Genomic DNA, 18,527 nt, shown 5'->3' with positions numbered 1-18,527 from the left:
ATATATTTAATGTGAACTAATATTTCTGTGTATTTTCATATATGCAGCCTGCTCTGTCATTATAAAGATCTCATTACTTTACATTACAAGCTATTATGATGTGATCTTACCATAAGTTCCTGAGACCCAGCAAAAAAAAGATTTACAATTTCGCTGTTTTAAATGTAAATGGAGTGTTTGGTGCATAAAATATATATAATAAAAATGTAGTTCATTACAAGTGTAGTTTGAGAAGGAGATAAACAAACAGTTTCAGTGTGAAGCGGCAGCAGTTAGTAAACAAACTTCATGCATCCATTGGTGTCAGTATCAGAAAACCACTAGTACTTTTGGAACGAATAAGTGACTAAGGGCACCTTTATCATTATTGGACTTTCTTCTTCGCCTTCCATAGTAAGTGCCTTGCTGTAAACCATATTTTTGCTTTTGAAATATAACCTGGACATGTTCTTGACAAATTTTGTGAGATTCAATCAAAGATACAGATAGATTCTAACTGAGAGGGTGATAGTGAGTCATAAATCATCACTCACTCTGATGTCCCTGTCTCCAGGGTCTCTGTCCGTAGAAGTCTAGAGCTCCGGAGTGGCTCTCCAGTGAGTCAGGTGCAGGGTAGCCCACACCCGGCTGAAGAATATGACCAGTGGGACATTATACATCACATGCTCAAAATAGAGTAGTTAACATTCATAATATATTGGATTGGGAGTACAAGTACCACATGATTGCAGAGCTGCCCCGCTTGCTGCTTGCGCTCCTGTGCATAGGATGCAGCCTGCTGGTAATAGAAGCCTGGGTTCTGGGTCTGGATTGCTGCGAGGCCCAGTTTAATGGCCTCATCAAACAAATCACCAAACGACTGAAACCTAGAGAATGAGATAAAGTGAATAAATGATTGTGAGCGTGTGCATAATTTCAAGACGAGAGGTAAAACATTTAAATCTAATACAATTACAAACTTAGCATTTATTTTAAACATGAATATTAAGATATATTTACACTGAAAAGGTGATATGAAAGCATCATATACAGTCGCCCGAAAACGTTTAAACACTTTGGACACTTAAACCACACTTATACTGTAAAAAATATATTGTAAATTGACAACCCCTTGTGACTGTTTGGATCTCGGCATGCCAGGCAGACATCTCGGCCTGGATGAAGGAACACCATCTTTAACTAAACCTAGCGAAAAACGAGGTTCTCGTCTTTCCAGCCAACCCTGTGGTTTAGCACAAAATTACCTTTCAGCTGGTGAACTGATTTAATAGCCGTTCATCCACAATAACACCTTGCAAAGTGGTCTGAAACCTAGGGGTAGCCATTGACAACCAACAAAATTTCACCAACCACATCTCAAAAACAGCCCGATCATGAAGATTTTCACTCTAAAACATTAGGAAGACAAAACCCTTCCTATCTGAACATGCCACACATCTCCTTTATAGTTTCTTGTCATATCCAGACTGGACTACTGTAATGTTCTTTTAGCCAGCCTTCCTGCATGTGCAATTAGGCCTATGCAAATGATCCAGAATGCAGCAGCATGGCTGGTCTTCAACGAATCCAAGAGAGCAGATGTTACACCCCTCCTTGTCTCTCTACACTGGCTGCCAGTTACTGCATTTATCAAGTTCAAAGCTCTGACGCTGGCATACAGAACAGAAATTGTTCATGCAAAGCTACATTCCAACTAGAAGGCCTGTAAATGAGCACCGCCTTGTGGTACCAATACAAAGATGCACCAAATCAGTTTCTAGGATGTTCGACTTCACAGTTCCTCGATGGTGGAACAAGTTTCAGAGTAACCACAGGTGTAGTTCAGCTCATTATCAGTTTAATGACACATTGATTACTTCATTTAATATAATTAGAAGATATTGGCTCCTGAAATTGAGAAAATTATGCTTGTTGGGACCTTTCCTTGGAAGAAAATGTAAAGACTAAATTTAAAAGACTAAGACGTTAGTCTTAGAGCACTGGTCTAGACCAAGAGTTAGGTTGAGCGACATACGTTGCCAACATTACACAGTAAGGCCCTTGATGTGTTGATTATCTTTGTCTTTATGTGACGGTTACATTTTCATAACATTTAAAGCATTGTGGGTAACAACAATAATTCACAAATAATACATAGTTATCGATGTCTACACAATAGGAAGGAATAACCAGAAACTGCAAAATAATTAAACTATGAGTCAAATAGTATTACTTTGACCAATCGTAGATTTACCAGAAGAGTATAATATCTGGCAAAAACGCGTTAACACGGTCTTTGTCCAAGAATATAAAAATAAAAAGATATGCGTTTATGGCAGCATTTAATCTTACTGTTTGGACATCCAGGCAGTGTGCTCAAATGCCAGCTCAGCGCTACCAATCTTCTTCTTACACAGGTCGATGTGTTTGCGGAACTGAGCGATGGCATCCAAGGGGGTGTTATGCTGAAAGCACAGTCTGCAGATCTGGGAGAGAAGTCCTCTGTTAGATGCTTGATAAAGAAAATGCAGTTCTGAACACAATGCAACTGAACATGACAGTTCTATTTACAAGAGAAGGACAACAGGAAATTAACTATGGCCTGTTTTTACTGTGTGGTGTACACGGATGTTTGTATGAAAACCATTGGCAGCTCACTAGGTTGAGACACAGCCTTCAATTTGCTGAAGCAATTTTTCAAAATGTAAACTTTAAACAGCATTGTGGTGTACCTGCAAGCATCACATTTGATGCCGACATTGTGCAGTCAAACAGTGTTGGGAAGGACAACACAGGTTTGGACATCTCGTATACATGACCTGGTCGTATCCATTTTCAAAATAATAACAAACTCTGGGTTCACCTGGGTTCACTGTGCTTCCTTAGTTACTTTATCTGCCATTTAATTGCCAGCCAATCCCATATGGCCCGGTATCCAACAAAAAACAATATTGAAGTCTTGTTTTCCTATTATGCTAATAATTGTAGGATGTTCAGTTTTCAGAGACTCAAGTACTTGAAGACAGGATTTAGAATCTGTGCAAATTAAAAAGTGACAATGTTGTTCCTTTTCTATTTGTTCTAGAGCTTGAAAATGTAACTTTGTCCAGGGATACACTTGCCAACATTTTTTGGACCAATCACTACTGCTGCAGGAACTGCTCCAAGGTCAAGTTCCGATGCTCGTGTGCCCATTGAAGGTGCTTTTGAAAGCGGACAGGGGTCATCGTGGGCACTTTGACTCATCTGCGTTTATACAGCCCATACGCATTAGGTTGCGATGATTGTTGTGACACATTCCTCCCATAACCATCATTAACATTTTCTGTGACTTGACCCACAGTAGACCTTATGATGGTTCAGACCTGACGGGACAGCCTTCGTTGTCCTTGCGCATCGATGAGCCTTGGGCGAACAACACCCCGTCGCCGGTTTGTCCCTCCTCTGACCAATGTCGGTAGATACACACCACTGCTGATGGGCTAGCCTTTGCTCCACACGCGCATCAATGAGCCTTGGGCGCCTATAACCCTGTAGCCAGTTCACTGGTTGTCCTTCCTTGGACCACTTTAGGTAGGTACTAACCATTGCATACCAGGAGCATCTCACAAGCATTGCTCTGACCCAGTCATCTGGCCATTACAATTGGGCCCTTCTCAAAGTCGTTCAGGTCTTTACTCCTGCCCATTTCTTCTGCAATCAACACGCTGACAACGAGAACTGATTGATCACTTACCATCTAATCTACCTAGAGCTTGACATGTGGCCTTGTTAGGAGATGATCAATATTCACCTGTGAGTGGCCTTACTGTTTTGGCTCAGTGTATATTCTGTATATATATTTACATCAGATGAGGTTTAATGAAGAATAAGATGTATTATTATTCACAAGATATGAAGTTGGAGACACCATGAATGTGGTATTTTAGAACACAAATCAACAAAAAAATTCATTAAAGTGAGGATAAAAATATGGATCAATATAGTCACTGATGAAAGGTTTAGATACAGCAAATCCAAAAAGGTGTCAGTCTGTAATTGATTTGGTTTTACTTTTAGAGGCCTCTGTAGTTATACTGTAAAACCTTCATTCTAACTGTAAGCGCCGGCAAAAGGGGAACACAAAAGGATATTATATATATACTGTTTGTGTATATATATATATATATATATATATACAGTATATTTGCAATTATTGGCATATTTTTTGCAGATCACAGACAATTCCAAAAAGCATCTATTGGCACAGATTATTTGGTAAAACCAACATTACATTCAACCTCTCTTGGCAACCACCCAAAACACTCTAGCAATGTGGAGTTTTGTACAGGCAAGCAAAACTCACATTGTCTTAGACATCAAAATGTAATTCACATACAAACCTTGTAGTTGATGAATCCAGCCATGGTCTTGATCTCAAGCACGTTCGTCTCATGAGCTCGGAGTTCATGGACGAGGCTGTAAGCAGTCCTGTAATATCTGTTGAATGGAGCACAGAGTCATGAACATAGCCAGCACTGTGTGTGGTTTCTTAGAAATTCATGCAAAACATTTATTTATTTACACAAGCAGATTCCTGTTAAAAGCACTTACTTTAGGGCATTCTGAGTGTCCTGCTTTAGTTCACTGAAGAAACCCATCTTAAACTGGTGCCTGACAAACAGCAGCTGGAATGACAGCAGGTACAAGCTGAACTGTTTAACACTGTTAGATGAACACATTGTGAGTGCTCCCTCAATTTATGACCAATGATTTTCCATGACTTTTCCTGTCACTTGAGATTACGATTTTATTTGAAATCATTCTGATTTAGGCTGATTCACTAATTAACCATTAGAATTTATTTGTGAATTGATTTGACTGATTCTCTGGAGACCCAACTCTAAAGAATGCTTCGCTCACAAACTGAAGAGCTATTTCTCGCAAGCAAGTTTTAGGCACATAAGATGTTTCACAAAAGCATTTGTCTAAAGATGGTTATTTATATCTTCAGCTTTAGTGTGTCAATAGGAAATATAAATGTTAGACTCCCAAACATTACTTTTGCAAATAGAAAAGATTAGAATAGAAGAACAGAGAGCCCTGCAAGAGATGGCATTGCCCCCACAGAGCATCGAGTCAGTCTGGGATTACATGAAGAGACAGAAGCAAGATCTGTGGAGAATACTCCAAGAAGTTTGGAACATCCTATCTGCCAACAACCAAGAAAAACTGTCCAGGTGTACGTAGAAGAATTGGGTCTGTTTTTAAGGCAAAGGTGGTCACACCAAATATTGATTTAGCTTTTTTATGTTTACTGGACTTTGTATTAAGTGATAAATGAAAACTATTTATGGTATTATTTTTGAAGACATCCTCAACACGAAAAATTGTCTAAAACTTGGACAGTACTGTATGTTTGCGCTGGTTCCCCGGGTGGAGTGATGGCACCTGGATGCACTGTGGGAAGACGACAAGCCGGTTTAGGGAGTGTGATGCTCTGGGCAATGTTCTGCTTGGAAATCCTGGGTCCAGCCATTCATGTGGACGTCTATTTGACACGTGCCACCTACCTAAACATCATTGCAGACCAGGTACACCCCTTCATGGCAATGGTATTTCCTGATGGCAAGTGGCCTCTTTCAACAGGATAATGCGCACTGCCACACAGCACACATTGTTTGGGAATGTTTGAGGAACATGATGAAGAGTTCAAAGTGTTGCCCTGGCCTCCAAATTCCCCAGATCTCAATCCGATTGAGCATCTGTGGGATGTGCTGGACCAACAAGTCCGATTCACAGCTGCTCCACCTCAAAACTTACAGGACTCGAAGAATCTGCTGCTAATGTCTTGGTGCCAGAAACCACAGGACACCTTCAGGGTTCTTGTAGAGTCCATGCCTCGGATGGTCGGCACGGTTTTGGTGGCACGTGGAGGACCAACAGCATATATTAGGTCATAAGGTTTTGGCTCATCAGTGTATATTACCCAAAGAAGATTTAAAAAAAAAAAAAAAAAATCTAATAAATTACCAAAACAATTTTTTATTAAGCATATGTATTATTCTTAAATTAATTCTTTAATTAACCTTACCCTATAATTCTGTGAATGATGTTGGTTAAATTACATTCTCAGGACGTTCTAAACCATTTTCTCAAAACAAGACTAATCATCAAAACTACATGTCTAGAATCCATTTTAAGAAATACTAGCTTTTGAATCTTTTAAATATATGAAAAAAACATTAAATATACCTCTCTCTATCTCGCCTAGCATTTGCTGAGCTTCTTTTTCTGCAAATGTAAATTTCATAAATTACAGCATTAAAATAAATATCAGATGGCAATAAAACTACATAAAATTAACAAATTGATGTTCATTTGGAGTTTTAGGTCATTAAAAATTAAATTCTATTAATTGCTGGACATCTTACAGTTGAGATGGCAATGATTTAAATAATAATGATGATATGATTATTTAAAATATTTAATAGGGGAGAGAGATAAATATTTATTACTGACCTTTACATTTTCTCTCCACATGTGAACAGATATAATCGTGTTTTCTGAACACACACATGCCTTTTAAAATAATCTTTGTCCGTGGCAATCATCCCCCATTGGCGTTCTCCTTCGCACTCATTAATTTTAATAGACATTTGTATTTTTTTAATTTTTTATTATTCTTTCATCAGAAATTCCATTTTCTTTAATGTCAATAGTGTTTAACACTGCTTAACACATTGTGAATTCTTGCTGCATTATGGGCAATTAACAGGTGTTTATTAGTGGATGGGCCTACTGTACATAGCGATGGGCAAAATATCTTGACACTCATAGTGGTTGTTTGGGACAAAAACTAAAGCTTGCCTTTTATTGCATCGCTCAAGGTTGCACTGTTATACAGCAAGATCAATAATTCAAGATTTTAAAATATGGAATCATATTTTGGAATGAGCTCCCAATTACCCGGTGTGTAGTTTTGTTGAGGAACTCCTTGTGCGATTTCACTCGCCGAATCTCATTGTAATAGTAGGTCTGTGCGTGTTCGTAAAAAGCATTCTCCAACCTGCAGACATACACACAATGGGCCTCATTCATGAAACATGAGCAGAACAAATTGTGTAAATCATTCGTAAAGTCATAAAAACTTTCTGACGTAAATTCTCGGATTCATAAACGTTTTCGTACTTTCAAAAAGTTAGTCGGTACGATCAAAACGTTCACCTGCTCCCGACCACGTGTAAATCATGAGTAAGACATCCAAACGTGTTGTGTTCTTTCAGGCAAACTGGCATGACTTCATGTTGATAGAAGGAAAATTAAATAATTTATGAAAAAATTCAATGATAATTAAATTAGTGAAATGAAATAACAAATTTATATATATATATATAAAATATTTTTTTGTTATCTTTTTAAACTATAGCCTATACTTTAGAAATGTTTATTTATTGCTCAAGTATAATTTTTTCTCAACTCTGCATATCATTTTCCCAGCAGAAGTTCTTGATTTATCATGAAAAAAAATTAATGCCTTTTAAGACTGGTTGGAATTTTTTTTTATTTAATATGAGCTCTATAATTTAGGTTTCATATTTTAATTGGCATCTGTTATTACCACGTTCAGTCGATAACGTATAGTCAATGGTAATGCTGTTAAACAAATAAATAAACACATCAAGGGCAGGTGCGTACCCAATACGACTGGGGGAAAAATAGAAAAGTATAGCTGCTAAAGTAAATATACATAGTTTTAAAGATGTTTTAGATGTTTAAAATGGGAAAACAAGCCAAAACTAAAACAAATCATAAACATATTTTGTTGCAGTGTATAATGGGACAAAGACTTCCTCTCTCACCTTTCTGTTCACTTCAAACCATCTTTCACTCACAAGAAACAAACTCTCTCTTATTAATAAAGCTGCATATTGCCAATTTTCTTCACTATAAGAAATGTACAGTGACACATATGATTCAATAAGTCACGAGCCATCACGTTAAAATCTAGCTGCAGCAAGCGTGCATGCTCGAGGGACGAGCGTCCCTGCGACAGAATGTTCATCAGCCGGATACAGTTTCAATCTCTTCCCTTTAGATCGGGACATTCGCAGAACTCATAGAAGCGCTGACCACACAGAAAAATGCCAGTTTCGGAGTTTGTAGTTATTTACATGATCTGCTCCCATATTATTTGAACTTTAATAAAGCCATAACGCATTAAATATAACTGCATTTAAGATGTAACGTTGGGGTTTCCTTTAAAGGCGCTCTACAAGCAAGTTTTCCTTCAGCGGAGCGGCAGCTCCAGCTCCGCTTATTCCACAACGAGAGTGCTTCTGTATTTACTTAGTTTGTATTTTTGCATTGTAATTCCCTCATACTTGGTGATCTACATCACCTAAAGCTGTTTGGAAAGTTTAGAGTGCATCTGGACTGAGATGTGTAATTCTTCCTCTTCTCAGTCAGGTGCGAGCTGCAGTGCTGCTCTCATCATTAGAGTTTTAAGTGATCTCACATTACATTAAATTAGATCAAATGACTATTCGGCAACAAAAAGTTTTTATTGTCGACGTTGTCGATAACGTCGGCTAATCGTTTCAGCCCTATAGTGAATACAGGATTGGAATGATGTAAAGGGGAGTACATAAAGACAGAATTTTCATTTTTGGGTGAACTGTACCTTTTAAATGTAACAAAGATTATGTTAGTTTTTTTATATAATCTTTTTAGCTTTTGTTTCAGTTTCAGGTATAATTTTATCGAACTTAAATGTTTTTATTTGTGTATTTGTATCTTAATTTTATCTTCAATATTTTTATTGACTTCTTGTTTCCCTATTCATTGTTTTAGTCTTTGGTTTTTATTTATTTGTTCTAAATTGTTTTGAAATATTTGCCTACAGATATATAATATTTGTTTCAGCAGTACACTTTGCAGCAGCACTTTGGCTGTTGATCATAACACTTCTGTTGATTATAAATATTCTACATAAATAAATGACTTGGCTAACCTGATGATGTATCCCACCAGGTGGTCAGTATGGGGCAGGACAAACAGGGACTTGCCAGAAAGGTCACAGGCACTACACAGAGTAGAAGCCATCTCAGATGCCACCAGATCTTCACCTGAGACACACAAGCACAGCTTTACTCAACAATATTTACCTGAGACAAAGATCGGATTGGGAACCCTGATTTCACTTTTTGTGATACCTGGTGGAAGAGGAGTCTTCTTCTGAATCAAAACCACAGCGACTTTCGTATTTCTGCCTTGCAAACTTGTTCTGTGGGGAAAAAATAAATAAGAACACACCTGTTATATTTGTCCTAAAGATATATTCTAGGGATGCTCTGACCTGAATGGTGTAATTAAATTTGACAGTTTTGGTTATTTATTCCTGCTCACTATTTCTATATTATTATTCATTCTTTTAATATTTATAATTAAATAATAAAGACAGTTTCACAGCAAGCGCCGGTTTCCCTTCGTCGTGTCGTGCAGAAAAAACGATGTACACAAGATTTTATTATTCATCTCTCATACTGCATTGTTATCTTACAACATTCGGCCAGTGTTCCCCACATACCCGTGATGACATGACAGTGATGCTGAAGTATTAAAGAAGTCGCTCATCTTTTGGACTTGGGTGCTCGGTTTATGTATTCAGTCAAATTATGAGACCATCGATCAAGTCACAGAACATGAATAGTGGCCGATACAGACTCAGCATCTCTAGTATATTCACACCGAATTTAGTTGTGAACATCGAAACAATGCATTCCTTTTAGAGCTTGATTTGCCCAATATACTTTTATCAGTTCATTCATATCAGGTCTCCATAGGGTTGCATTCAAAATGCGGGACACAGCTAAATATATTATTTTTGGCAATACATTTTCTTAATAATTAAAATACTTTATTATAATAATTAAATATCAACTCAACAGGTATGCTATTGTTGAACGATTTTAATTGTTGTATATTCAAGAAATTCTGGACCTCTGAGGTATGACAGGCCAAAACAGTAGCGTTGGATGAATTTCCATTTTGGTAGGTCAAACTTTTCCAATTGAGATTTTTCTGTTTCTGTGTAAAACATATGTTTCAACTGCCAAAATGGGCAATTCTTATATATATATATATATATATACACACTCACCTAAAGGATTATTAAGAACACCTGTTCAATTTCTCATTAATGCAATTATGTAATCAACCAATCACATGGCAGTTGCTTCAATGCATTTAGGGGTGTGGTTCTGGTCAAGACAATCTCCTGAACTCCAAACTGAATGTCAGAATGGGAAAGAAAGGTGATTTAAGCAATTTTGAGCGTGGCATGGTTGTTGGTGCCAGACGGGCCGGTCTGAGTATTTCACAATCTGCTCAGTTACTGGGATTTTCACGCACAACTATTTCTAGGGTTTACAAAGAATGGTGTGAAAAGGAAAAACATCCAGTATGCGGCAGTCCTGTGGGCTGAAAATGCCTTGTTGATGCTAGAGGTCAGAGGAGAATGGGCCGACTGATTCAAGCTGATAGAAGAGCAACTTTGCCTGAAATAACCACTCGTTACAACCGAGGTATGCAGCAAAGCATTTGTGAAGCCACAACACGCACAACCTTGAGGCGGATGGGCTACAACAGCAGAAGACCCCACCAGGTACCACTCATCTCCACTACAAATAGGAAAAAGAGGCTACAATTTGCAAGAGCTCACCAAAATTGGACAGTTGAAGACTGAAAAAATGTTGCCTGGTCTGATGAGTCTCGATTTCTGTTGAGACATTCAGATGGTAGAGCCAGAATTTGGCGTAAACAGAATGAGAACATGGATCCATCATGCCTTGTTACCACTGTGCAGGCTGGTGGTGGTGGTGTAATGGTGTGGGGGATGTTTTCTTGGCACACTTTAGGCCCCTTAGTGCCAATTGGGCATCGTTTAAATGCCACGGCCTACCTGAGCATTGTTTCTGACCATGTCCATCCCTTTATGGCCACCATGTACCCATCCTCTGATGGGTACTTCCAGCAGGATAATGCACCATGTCACAAAGCTCGAATCATTTCAAATTGGTTTCTTGAACATGACAATGAGTTCACTGTACTAAAATGGCCCCCACAGTCACCAGATCTCAACCCAATAGAGCATCTTTGGGATGTGGTGGAACAGGAGCTCGTGCCCTGGATGTGCATCCCACAAATCTCCATCAACTGCAAGATGCTATCCTATCAATATGGACCAACATTTCTAAAGAATGCTTTCAGCACCTTGTTGAATCAATGCCACGTAGAATTAAGGCAGTTCTGAAGGCGAAAGGGGGTCAAACACAGTATTAGTATGGTGTTCCTAATAATCCTTTAGGTGAGTGTGTATATATATATATATATAACATTTTACTGTTAACATGCCTATGTATTTTTTAAAGTTGTAAAATTATGTATTTAGACTGTATTATGTATTAAAATGTTTTTTTTCCTTTCCTTTTCTTAAACGGCACTCTTAGACCTCAATAGTAAATAATGGCCGGAGTGCTTTTTCTCATGCTTTTAGTGTGAAAAGGCTTTAACTCCTAACATCTTGTATTTTTACTGTACATTCTAAAAGCACTTTTATTTAAACTCTACCTGACGATTTCCACTTTGGTTGCACATTCCGATTGCTTTTCCTTCCATTGTGGATCGTCCCAGTCCAGCTCATAAAACAGCACGACCAGTGCGGGCACCAGGTTGAGATGTTTGTTCATCCAGCCCGTCTTCAGAATGCCTTTAGGGATATACCACTCATATGATGTCCTCTGTCATGAAAAGAGAACATGTTAGCGATTCTCAGTCAACAGTCACACAACAGTCATAAGCTTCCAGAGTAAAAAGAATAAAAGCAATTCAAAATTGAATTAAAAAGGGCTATATTGACATATTGTCAAATCCTAATTCTAAGGATTTATTCACACTAATTGCACCCAAATCTGATTTGCAGAACTCACAAGGTGCATGTGAAAACATAATTGACTATTTATGATTTTTTTTTCTCCTCTTCTTCTGCCAACTTGGAAATGTAAAAAAAATGTGCAAATGTGAATGAATATCGTGATAATTATAGATATTGAATGATATGAAAAATAATATTGTGATAATATCTTTTGACATATCGCCCAGCCCTAATGTTGATTACCAAATAAAATAACTTTGACTCATCCCTCTTTTTCAAAAGAATAAAATCACGTTCAGTAAGGCACATACAATGAAAGCAAATGGGTCCAATACACAAAACATTAAATGTACACTGTTTTCAAAAGTATAGCCACAATCCTTAAGCATAATGTGGGTTTAATCACTGTGATAGAGTCGCTTATTACACGGCTCTCTGGAATATTCGATTCTGATTATTCAATGGTGCAGCCTAGCAGCCTGATATTTTTCAGTAACAACTGCACATCCAAGTATCAGACCGCTAATCCGGGTATTGCGAGCCATCTTTCCTGCTTCTCGGATCAATGTGCGATTTCTACATATAAGCTAATAAAATAATTTAAAAGTTTCATGTCCATTTATTTATTATCCAAGTAGTCATGTAATAAGATGCTTAACAAGCATTCAGATGTTCATTAATTACAAAATAAACACCAACAGAACTGTCGCAAACAAGGTGGAATTTCAGCTGTTATATAGCTCTATAAAACAAAAAAATAACCACTTTCCCCTTAACAATAAACATAATGAGCACTATCATTGTTTTTAATGATGTGCAACATGTGCATATCTGTAAACTTCTCAAAAAATGTGCTTGGGAGTTTCATGACCCTTTAAGTTGGCCAGGGACTCTTCACATAATGACAAAAATGTATGCATTATATTTTTATTATGACATTTTTTTTACTTTTTGTAACAGACTGCATTATAACAGCCTATAATAATGAATATCCAAGCTGGAGCAACAAAATTGTTGCCAAAGATGAACCCGAATTTGGACGCCCACAAAACAAGAGGTCTTGCTAATTTCTTTTGATTTTCCCACAATATCAAGCAAAGAGGCACTGAGTTTTAAAATACTTCAATTAGCCTACCAGAAGCTAATTGGCTAATTGCCTAAAGGCTTGACATAGTTTTCTGGAATTTTCCAAGCTGCTTAAAAGGCACAGTTAACTTAATCTATGTAAACTCCTGACCCACTAGAATTGTGATAGTCAATTGAAAGTGAAACAATCGGTCCGTAAACAATTGTTGGAAAAATTACTCATGTCATGCACAAAGTAGATGTCCTAAATGACTTGCCAACATTATAGTTTGCTAATATCAGATCTGTGGAATGGTTAAAAATTGAGTTTTAAATAACTTTTTTTGACAACCAAAGTGTATATAAACTTCTGACTTCAACTGTATATGTATGTCAATGTGCCTCCACACCTCCAAGTGTTCAAGTAATCACGGAGTACTCGAACAGACAAAACAAATAAAATTCCCATCCATTAAACCCATCTGGGAGGGACTATACATTTTGTTCATCAGTCCATAAGATTTATTCTAGAATAGATTTCTTCTTGATATCCAAGTCCCTCATTTCATTTGTAGTTGATTGCTCAATTTGAAACATTTTTTGTCTCAAATAGAAAAAGATTTAGAAAAAGAAATCATATAGCTGGCTCTTCAATGTATCCCTTTTGCAAATTCATGATTTCCAACAAATGTTAAAGGCTGAAATCAATGTTTGTATGGAGATCCTCTGTGGGCGTGGCTTGGAAGGCACTTAAGGCGGTTCTTAAGGGTCAGATCATACATTATGCCTCATTCATCAAAAAATCCAAAGCACGAGAACTTGTGTAGTTTGAAGGGAATATAAAAATGTCGTGCTGAATGTCGTCTGATGCCTCAGAGAATTTACCTGATTGAAATACAGATATATATATATATATATATAATACTATTTTGTCGTGGAAGGTGGAGTTTTGGCTATTCAAGGCAAAGCAGGGAAACTGCTGGCTATAAATATAAAGCAGAGAGAGTCTTTTTATACAATTCTCTCAGTGAAATCTGCTGGTGGTGAAATATTTAACTCAGCCATTGATATTAATATTGCTTTTAAAAATGTCTATCTTGATCTTTATAGTTCCACATCTTCGTCCACCGATGAAGACATTAGGAATTTTGTGGAACCATTAGAACTCCCTAAACTGATGAATGAGCAAAATAATTATATTGATTCTGAGATAACATTGGCGGAGCTTGACGGGGTAATTAATGTCCTTCCTACAGGCAAGACTCCAGGGCCAGATGGTTTTGCTTCTGAATTTTTTAGATCTTATGCTACAGAACTGGCTCCACTTTTGTTATAAGTTTATACAGAATCATTGAAGAATGGAAAGCTTCAGCAAACCATGACAGAAGCCTGGATCAGTCCGATTCTCAAAAAGCACAAAGATCCATGCGAGTGTCAGTTACCAATTTCCCTGATCCAGCTATATGTTAAAAATTGTAAAAACAATTTGGCTAACCGATCAAGTTATCACATCTCATATACATATAGATCAGGTGGGGATTATTCAAGGCCGCAGCTCTTCTGATAACATTAGGCATCTAATTAATATCATGTGGTCAGTGGCAAATGCGCAGACTCCGGTCGCTGCCATCTCACTTGACGCTGAAAAGGCATTTGGTATGGTAGAATTGGATTATCTTTTTAAGATTATGGAAATATACAGGTTCGGGAATACTATTATTGGATGGATTAAGTTACTTTAAAGACACCCGGTGGCAGCGGTACAAAGAAATTGATTAATTTCAGATTATTTTTCTCTGGATAGGGACACCCGCAGGGTTGCCCATTATTGTTCCGTCTTGCCCTGGAACCATTAGCAGCCACAATAAGAAGGGAAGATGATTTTCCAGGGGTGATGTCGGGAGGTGGGCACTTAAGCGTTTGCTTTATGCAGATGATATTTTATTATACATCTCCAACCTCACTAGATCTTTGACTTGCCTCCACAGAATTATTAATTCCTTTTCTAAGTTCTCAGGATACAGAGTTAATTGGTCTGAATCCAATCCTGACAGCGTATTTGCACTCAGTATAGGAAAAAAGTGAAAAAAGTTTAATTCTGACATTTATTTAAATGTTGCCTCTAGCATTTGAATGAACCCCAAATTATGTACAATAAGTCCCCTTTCTGCTGGTCAGAGTGGACCGTGAGGGAAGTTAATACACTTGGTGACCTATATGAGAATGGGGTGTTGAGATCTTTTACAAATTTGGTTCTACATTTTAGGATTCCCAGATCTCAGTTCATTAGGTATTTACAGCTGCACCACCTGCACTGTACTATTTTTTGTAGCATACACCCCCCTAAAGCGGTAGATATTCTGGTAGATATTCTGGTAGATATTCTGGTGATTACTGCTTTTGGAAAAGGTCATGAGGCATCAGTGTATTACTCCCTATTAATTCAGAGTCTGGGGGACGGAGCTTCAACTTCTCTCACGAAATTCTCTCATATATATATATATATATATATACGGATAGTATATGTTTAGGTAGATTACTGTTCTAGCATAGGTTAGATATAAGTTAGGAAAATAATTAAGCTGTATTGTTTGCCCTGTGAGCCACGACATCGCTTTCCTATATATGTCTCTACCTACAGTATAGGGGAATGACAATATAGCTCAACTTGTGTGCTTGTACACCACCCACTTGACAAATGGTGTCCAAACGTTCAAGCTCCTAAAAAGACAGCATAAAGTTAATCCATACGACTCCAGAAGTTTGATCCATGTTTTTCTAAAGCTCGATTACAATTTCTAATCGCAGGGTAATCGAGATTCAAATCATGATTACACCAAGTAGATTGCAGATGGCAAGATTTATGTATTAAAAATTTTTTAAAAAAAAAGAGTTGTGAATGAATGGTATGGATTAACTTTATGCTGCCTTTATGTCCTTTTTAAATCTTGAAAGTTTGGACTCAATTGGCTTGCATTGTATGGACAAAAACACCTCATATCTTCAACAAAATATCTTCATTTGTGTTCTGTAGATGAAAGTAAATCATACGCGTTTGAGACCGCAAGAGTGAAAAAATTATTATGGAATAAAAAATTTTGGGTGAACCATTCCTTGAAATACATTTATGAAGTTGATAAACGTGAAAAATTATTTTTACTCGCCCTTCATTTATTAAAAATAAAATAAGTATAGCCACAAGACGTAAACATTATTATATATTAATATTATATGTATAATGTTAGCCTATTTCCAATACTGGGATTACAGAGTCTGGATGTCATGGCAATCAAGTTGTAATATTTGATATAACTTTAAACAGATTAGTACACAATGTGTATTTTAGCGTTTATGGACTGACCTCCATAAACCGCCTTAAGTTAACACAAAACAATGAATAATCAACATTATGCCCTAAATGCTGTTAACTGATCTCAACTTGTATTGAACCAGGAACACTCCTTTAATTTTGATGCAAGACAAGTGTTTGCAACAGAAGTTTGCATAAATTGGTGTGTAGTTTGGTGAAAATTATTTGTGAAATGTGTATTAGTGAAGGAGAAAATACTGTAATTGAATGTCAAACCACATATGCATGTGATTTGTAAACATCAGTCTTCATGTTTTGTTGTTCTGAATATGAACAACTAAATAAATTTGAGTCAGATATGCATAAAATACATGATTTTTGCTGGCTGTCAGAACAAATCCAGTATAAAGCACCTCAAAGCAACTGCATAACTCTTCAGATCTTTAAATATTTGTGGTGTTAATTGATAAGGTTTTGTTTTACCTTAGTCCTGCACTTTGGATACTCGTGGTCTCCTGCCAAAACTTTGAAAGAGATGGGCACTCTGTCTGCCCGCCGGTTGGTACAGAATGCATCCCATATGGCTCTGTGGATGGCATTATAAATCACATCCAGACCTGTCAGAGCCACAAAGGCCATGGGCCGGCAGCACAGCTCTGGAGGAAGATCCCATTGCGCTGGACTCATGACGCCGTCAAACAGCACCTGAAAAACAAAATACAACACACGTAAAAAAAAAAAAACACTTTTTTGAAAAATGCCAAACTAGAAAGCTGGTTGGCAGATATAATGGTAATATGAGATAGGAGTACACAAAATTGCTGAAATAAAACAAACACCTATTTTACACAGTACTCACTACTATAAATATATATTTTTTAAGTATTATAAAAATTAACAAAGCTATCAATTTTAATATATCTCTGATCTATTTCTGATAATGGTAAAGTCATGGACAGCACATTTGTTTCAGAGTACAAAACAGAAGAACCGTTAAAAAAGGCGCAAATAATAGCTGCAAATTATTTGAAATCATATTTTGAACTGTGTCAAGGACATTGTAGACAGTGCACGTGACAACAGAAAACCTGAGTTAAGAAAATAAGTAGATTAATGACACACACTGATACATACATATTCGACACTGTCTTCAGATTTATGACATGTGTAATGGCAGGTTTGCTGTCAAAAACAAAACAAAAAGCAAAAGCATCCGATTCCTCATCACCTGTGACACTCTATGAATGCTAAAGCTAAGACTCAAAACAGTCTGTTAAACAACAATAATGAGACCAGCGCTGTCAATTATAAATGTTCAACATGAGTCTGTGTGCTGAGGGTATTTACCTTTAAATTCAAGTTGCGTTGGCTCGGTTTTCAGCAGTTCGGTCTACATTAATGTGCAGCTCTTGTTTACTACTTCTTCTTCTTCTTCTTCTTCTTTTCTGTTTTATGGCGGGTGGCACAAGCGTGAATGTGCATTACCACCACCTACTAAGCGCTTGTTTATGACTCTTCTTCTGCGCCTTATTGGGTAATTATACAGTAGAAACGCATCTTTACTGCCACCTGCTAAACTCATGCGGCCTCACATATGGGGTGCAGTTCAGGAAATAATACACTGTATTTATTGTGTGAATATGTAATTGTTCTCTGGTTTAATGGCAAATGCATTGGGCTTTTTTGTGTGCCTTTATTTACAGGATATTATAGATGTATAGGAAAGAGAGAGAGAAAAGGGGAATCAGATCAGGCCATGACCCAAGCTGGTATCAAACCTGGGTCCTATTGAGCCAACAGCTCTGATATATATGTTAGGGGAAAATGTGCTACCCTCTGCTACACAACTCACCACAACAAACCCCATGGTTCCACCAACTCGAGCATCCCAACTTTAACACTGCATAATATGTATTAGTTTCTGTCTGTGGTCACTGGTTTTTAAGTACATACATTGGTTCCCTTACAAGTCGGTCACTTCGATGCTGCACCAGTACCTGACACTGTGGTAACTCTAAAGCCCTTTAAAATTAAAATCTATTGACCATTTCAAGGACGAAAACAATAAAGGAATTAGAACGGTTCTACTCATGTCTGGCCCTGAAGCATTTCCGCTAGCGGCAACCCAGAACTGTCAAAATAAAATGACTAGCACATCCTTTAAGAGTCTAGTTAAAACAGAACAAATGAGATATTTGCAAAAACAGAAAATAAACAATGAGGTGTCATTACCAGGTCCTTTATATAAGACTCTGAGTC

General features: G+C 37.3%; 1 protein-coding gene across 1 annotated transcript in view; it reads right to left on the bottom strand.

Moving 5' to 3' along the window:
- Nucleotides 1-17,754, bottom strand: part of LOC127659460 (trafficking protein particle complex subunit 11-like) — a 37,217-nt gene extending 19,463 nt beyond the window's left edge. The window contains exons 1-11 of the mRNA XM_052149296.1: nucleotides 17,616-17,754; nucleotides 16,752-16,973; nucleotides 11,590-11,759; nucleotides 9,174-9,244; nucleotides 8,972-9,086; nucleotides 6,928-7,027; nucleotides 4,573-4,646; nucleotides 4,362-4,458; nucleotides 2,332-2,465; nucleotides 719-866; nucleotides 534-627 (exon numbers count right to left, since the gene is read on the bottom strand). Of these exons, the coding sequence (XP_052005256.1) occupies nucleotides 534-627; nucleotides 719-866; nucleotides 2,332-2,465; nucleotides 4,362-4,458; nucleotides 4,573-4,646; nucleotides 6,928-7,027; nucleotides 8,972-9,086; nucleotides 9,174-9,244; nucleotides 11,590-11,759; nucleotides 16,752-16,955 (1,207 nt within the window). The 5' untranslated portion in view covers nucleotides 16,956-16,973; nucleotides 17,616-17,754. The remainder of the gene's footprint in view (nucleotides 1-533; nucleotides 628-718; nucleotides 867-2,331; nucleotides 2,466-4,361; nucleotides 4,459-4,572; nucleotides 4,647-6,927; nucleotides 7,028-8,971; nucleotides 9,087-9,173; nucleotides 9,245-11,589; nucleotides 11,760-16,751; nucleotides 16,974-17,615) is intronic.
- Between the last annotated feature and the right edge of the window lie 773 nt (nucleotides 17,755-18,527).

Source organism: Xyrauchen texanus, chromosome 19 (genome assembly GCF_025860055.1).
Source record: "Xyrauchen texanus isolate HMW12.3.18 chromosome 19, RBS_HiC_50CHRs, whole genome shotgun sequence".
Classification (NCBI taxonomy): domain Eukaryota; kingdom Metazoa; phylum Chordata; class Actinopteri; order Cypriniformes; family Catostomidae; genus Xyrauchen; species Xyrauchen texanus.
Note: the sequence above shows the minus strand (reverse complement) of the source record. Positions and strands in the feature narration are given on the sequence as shown.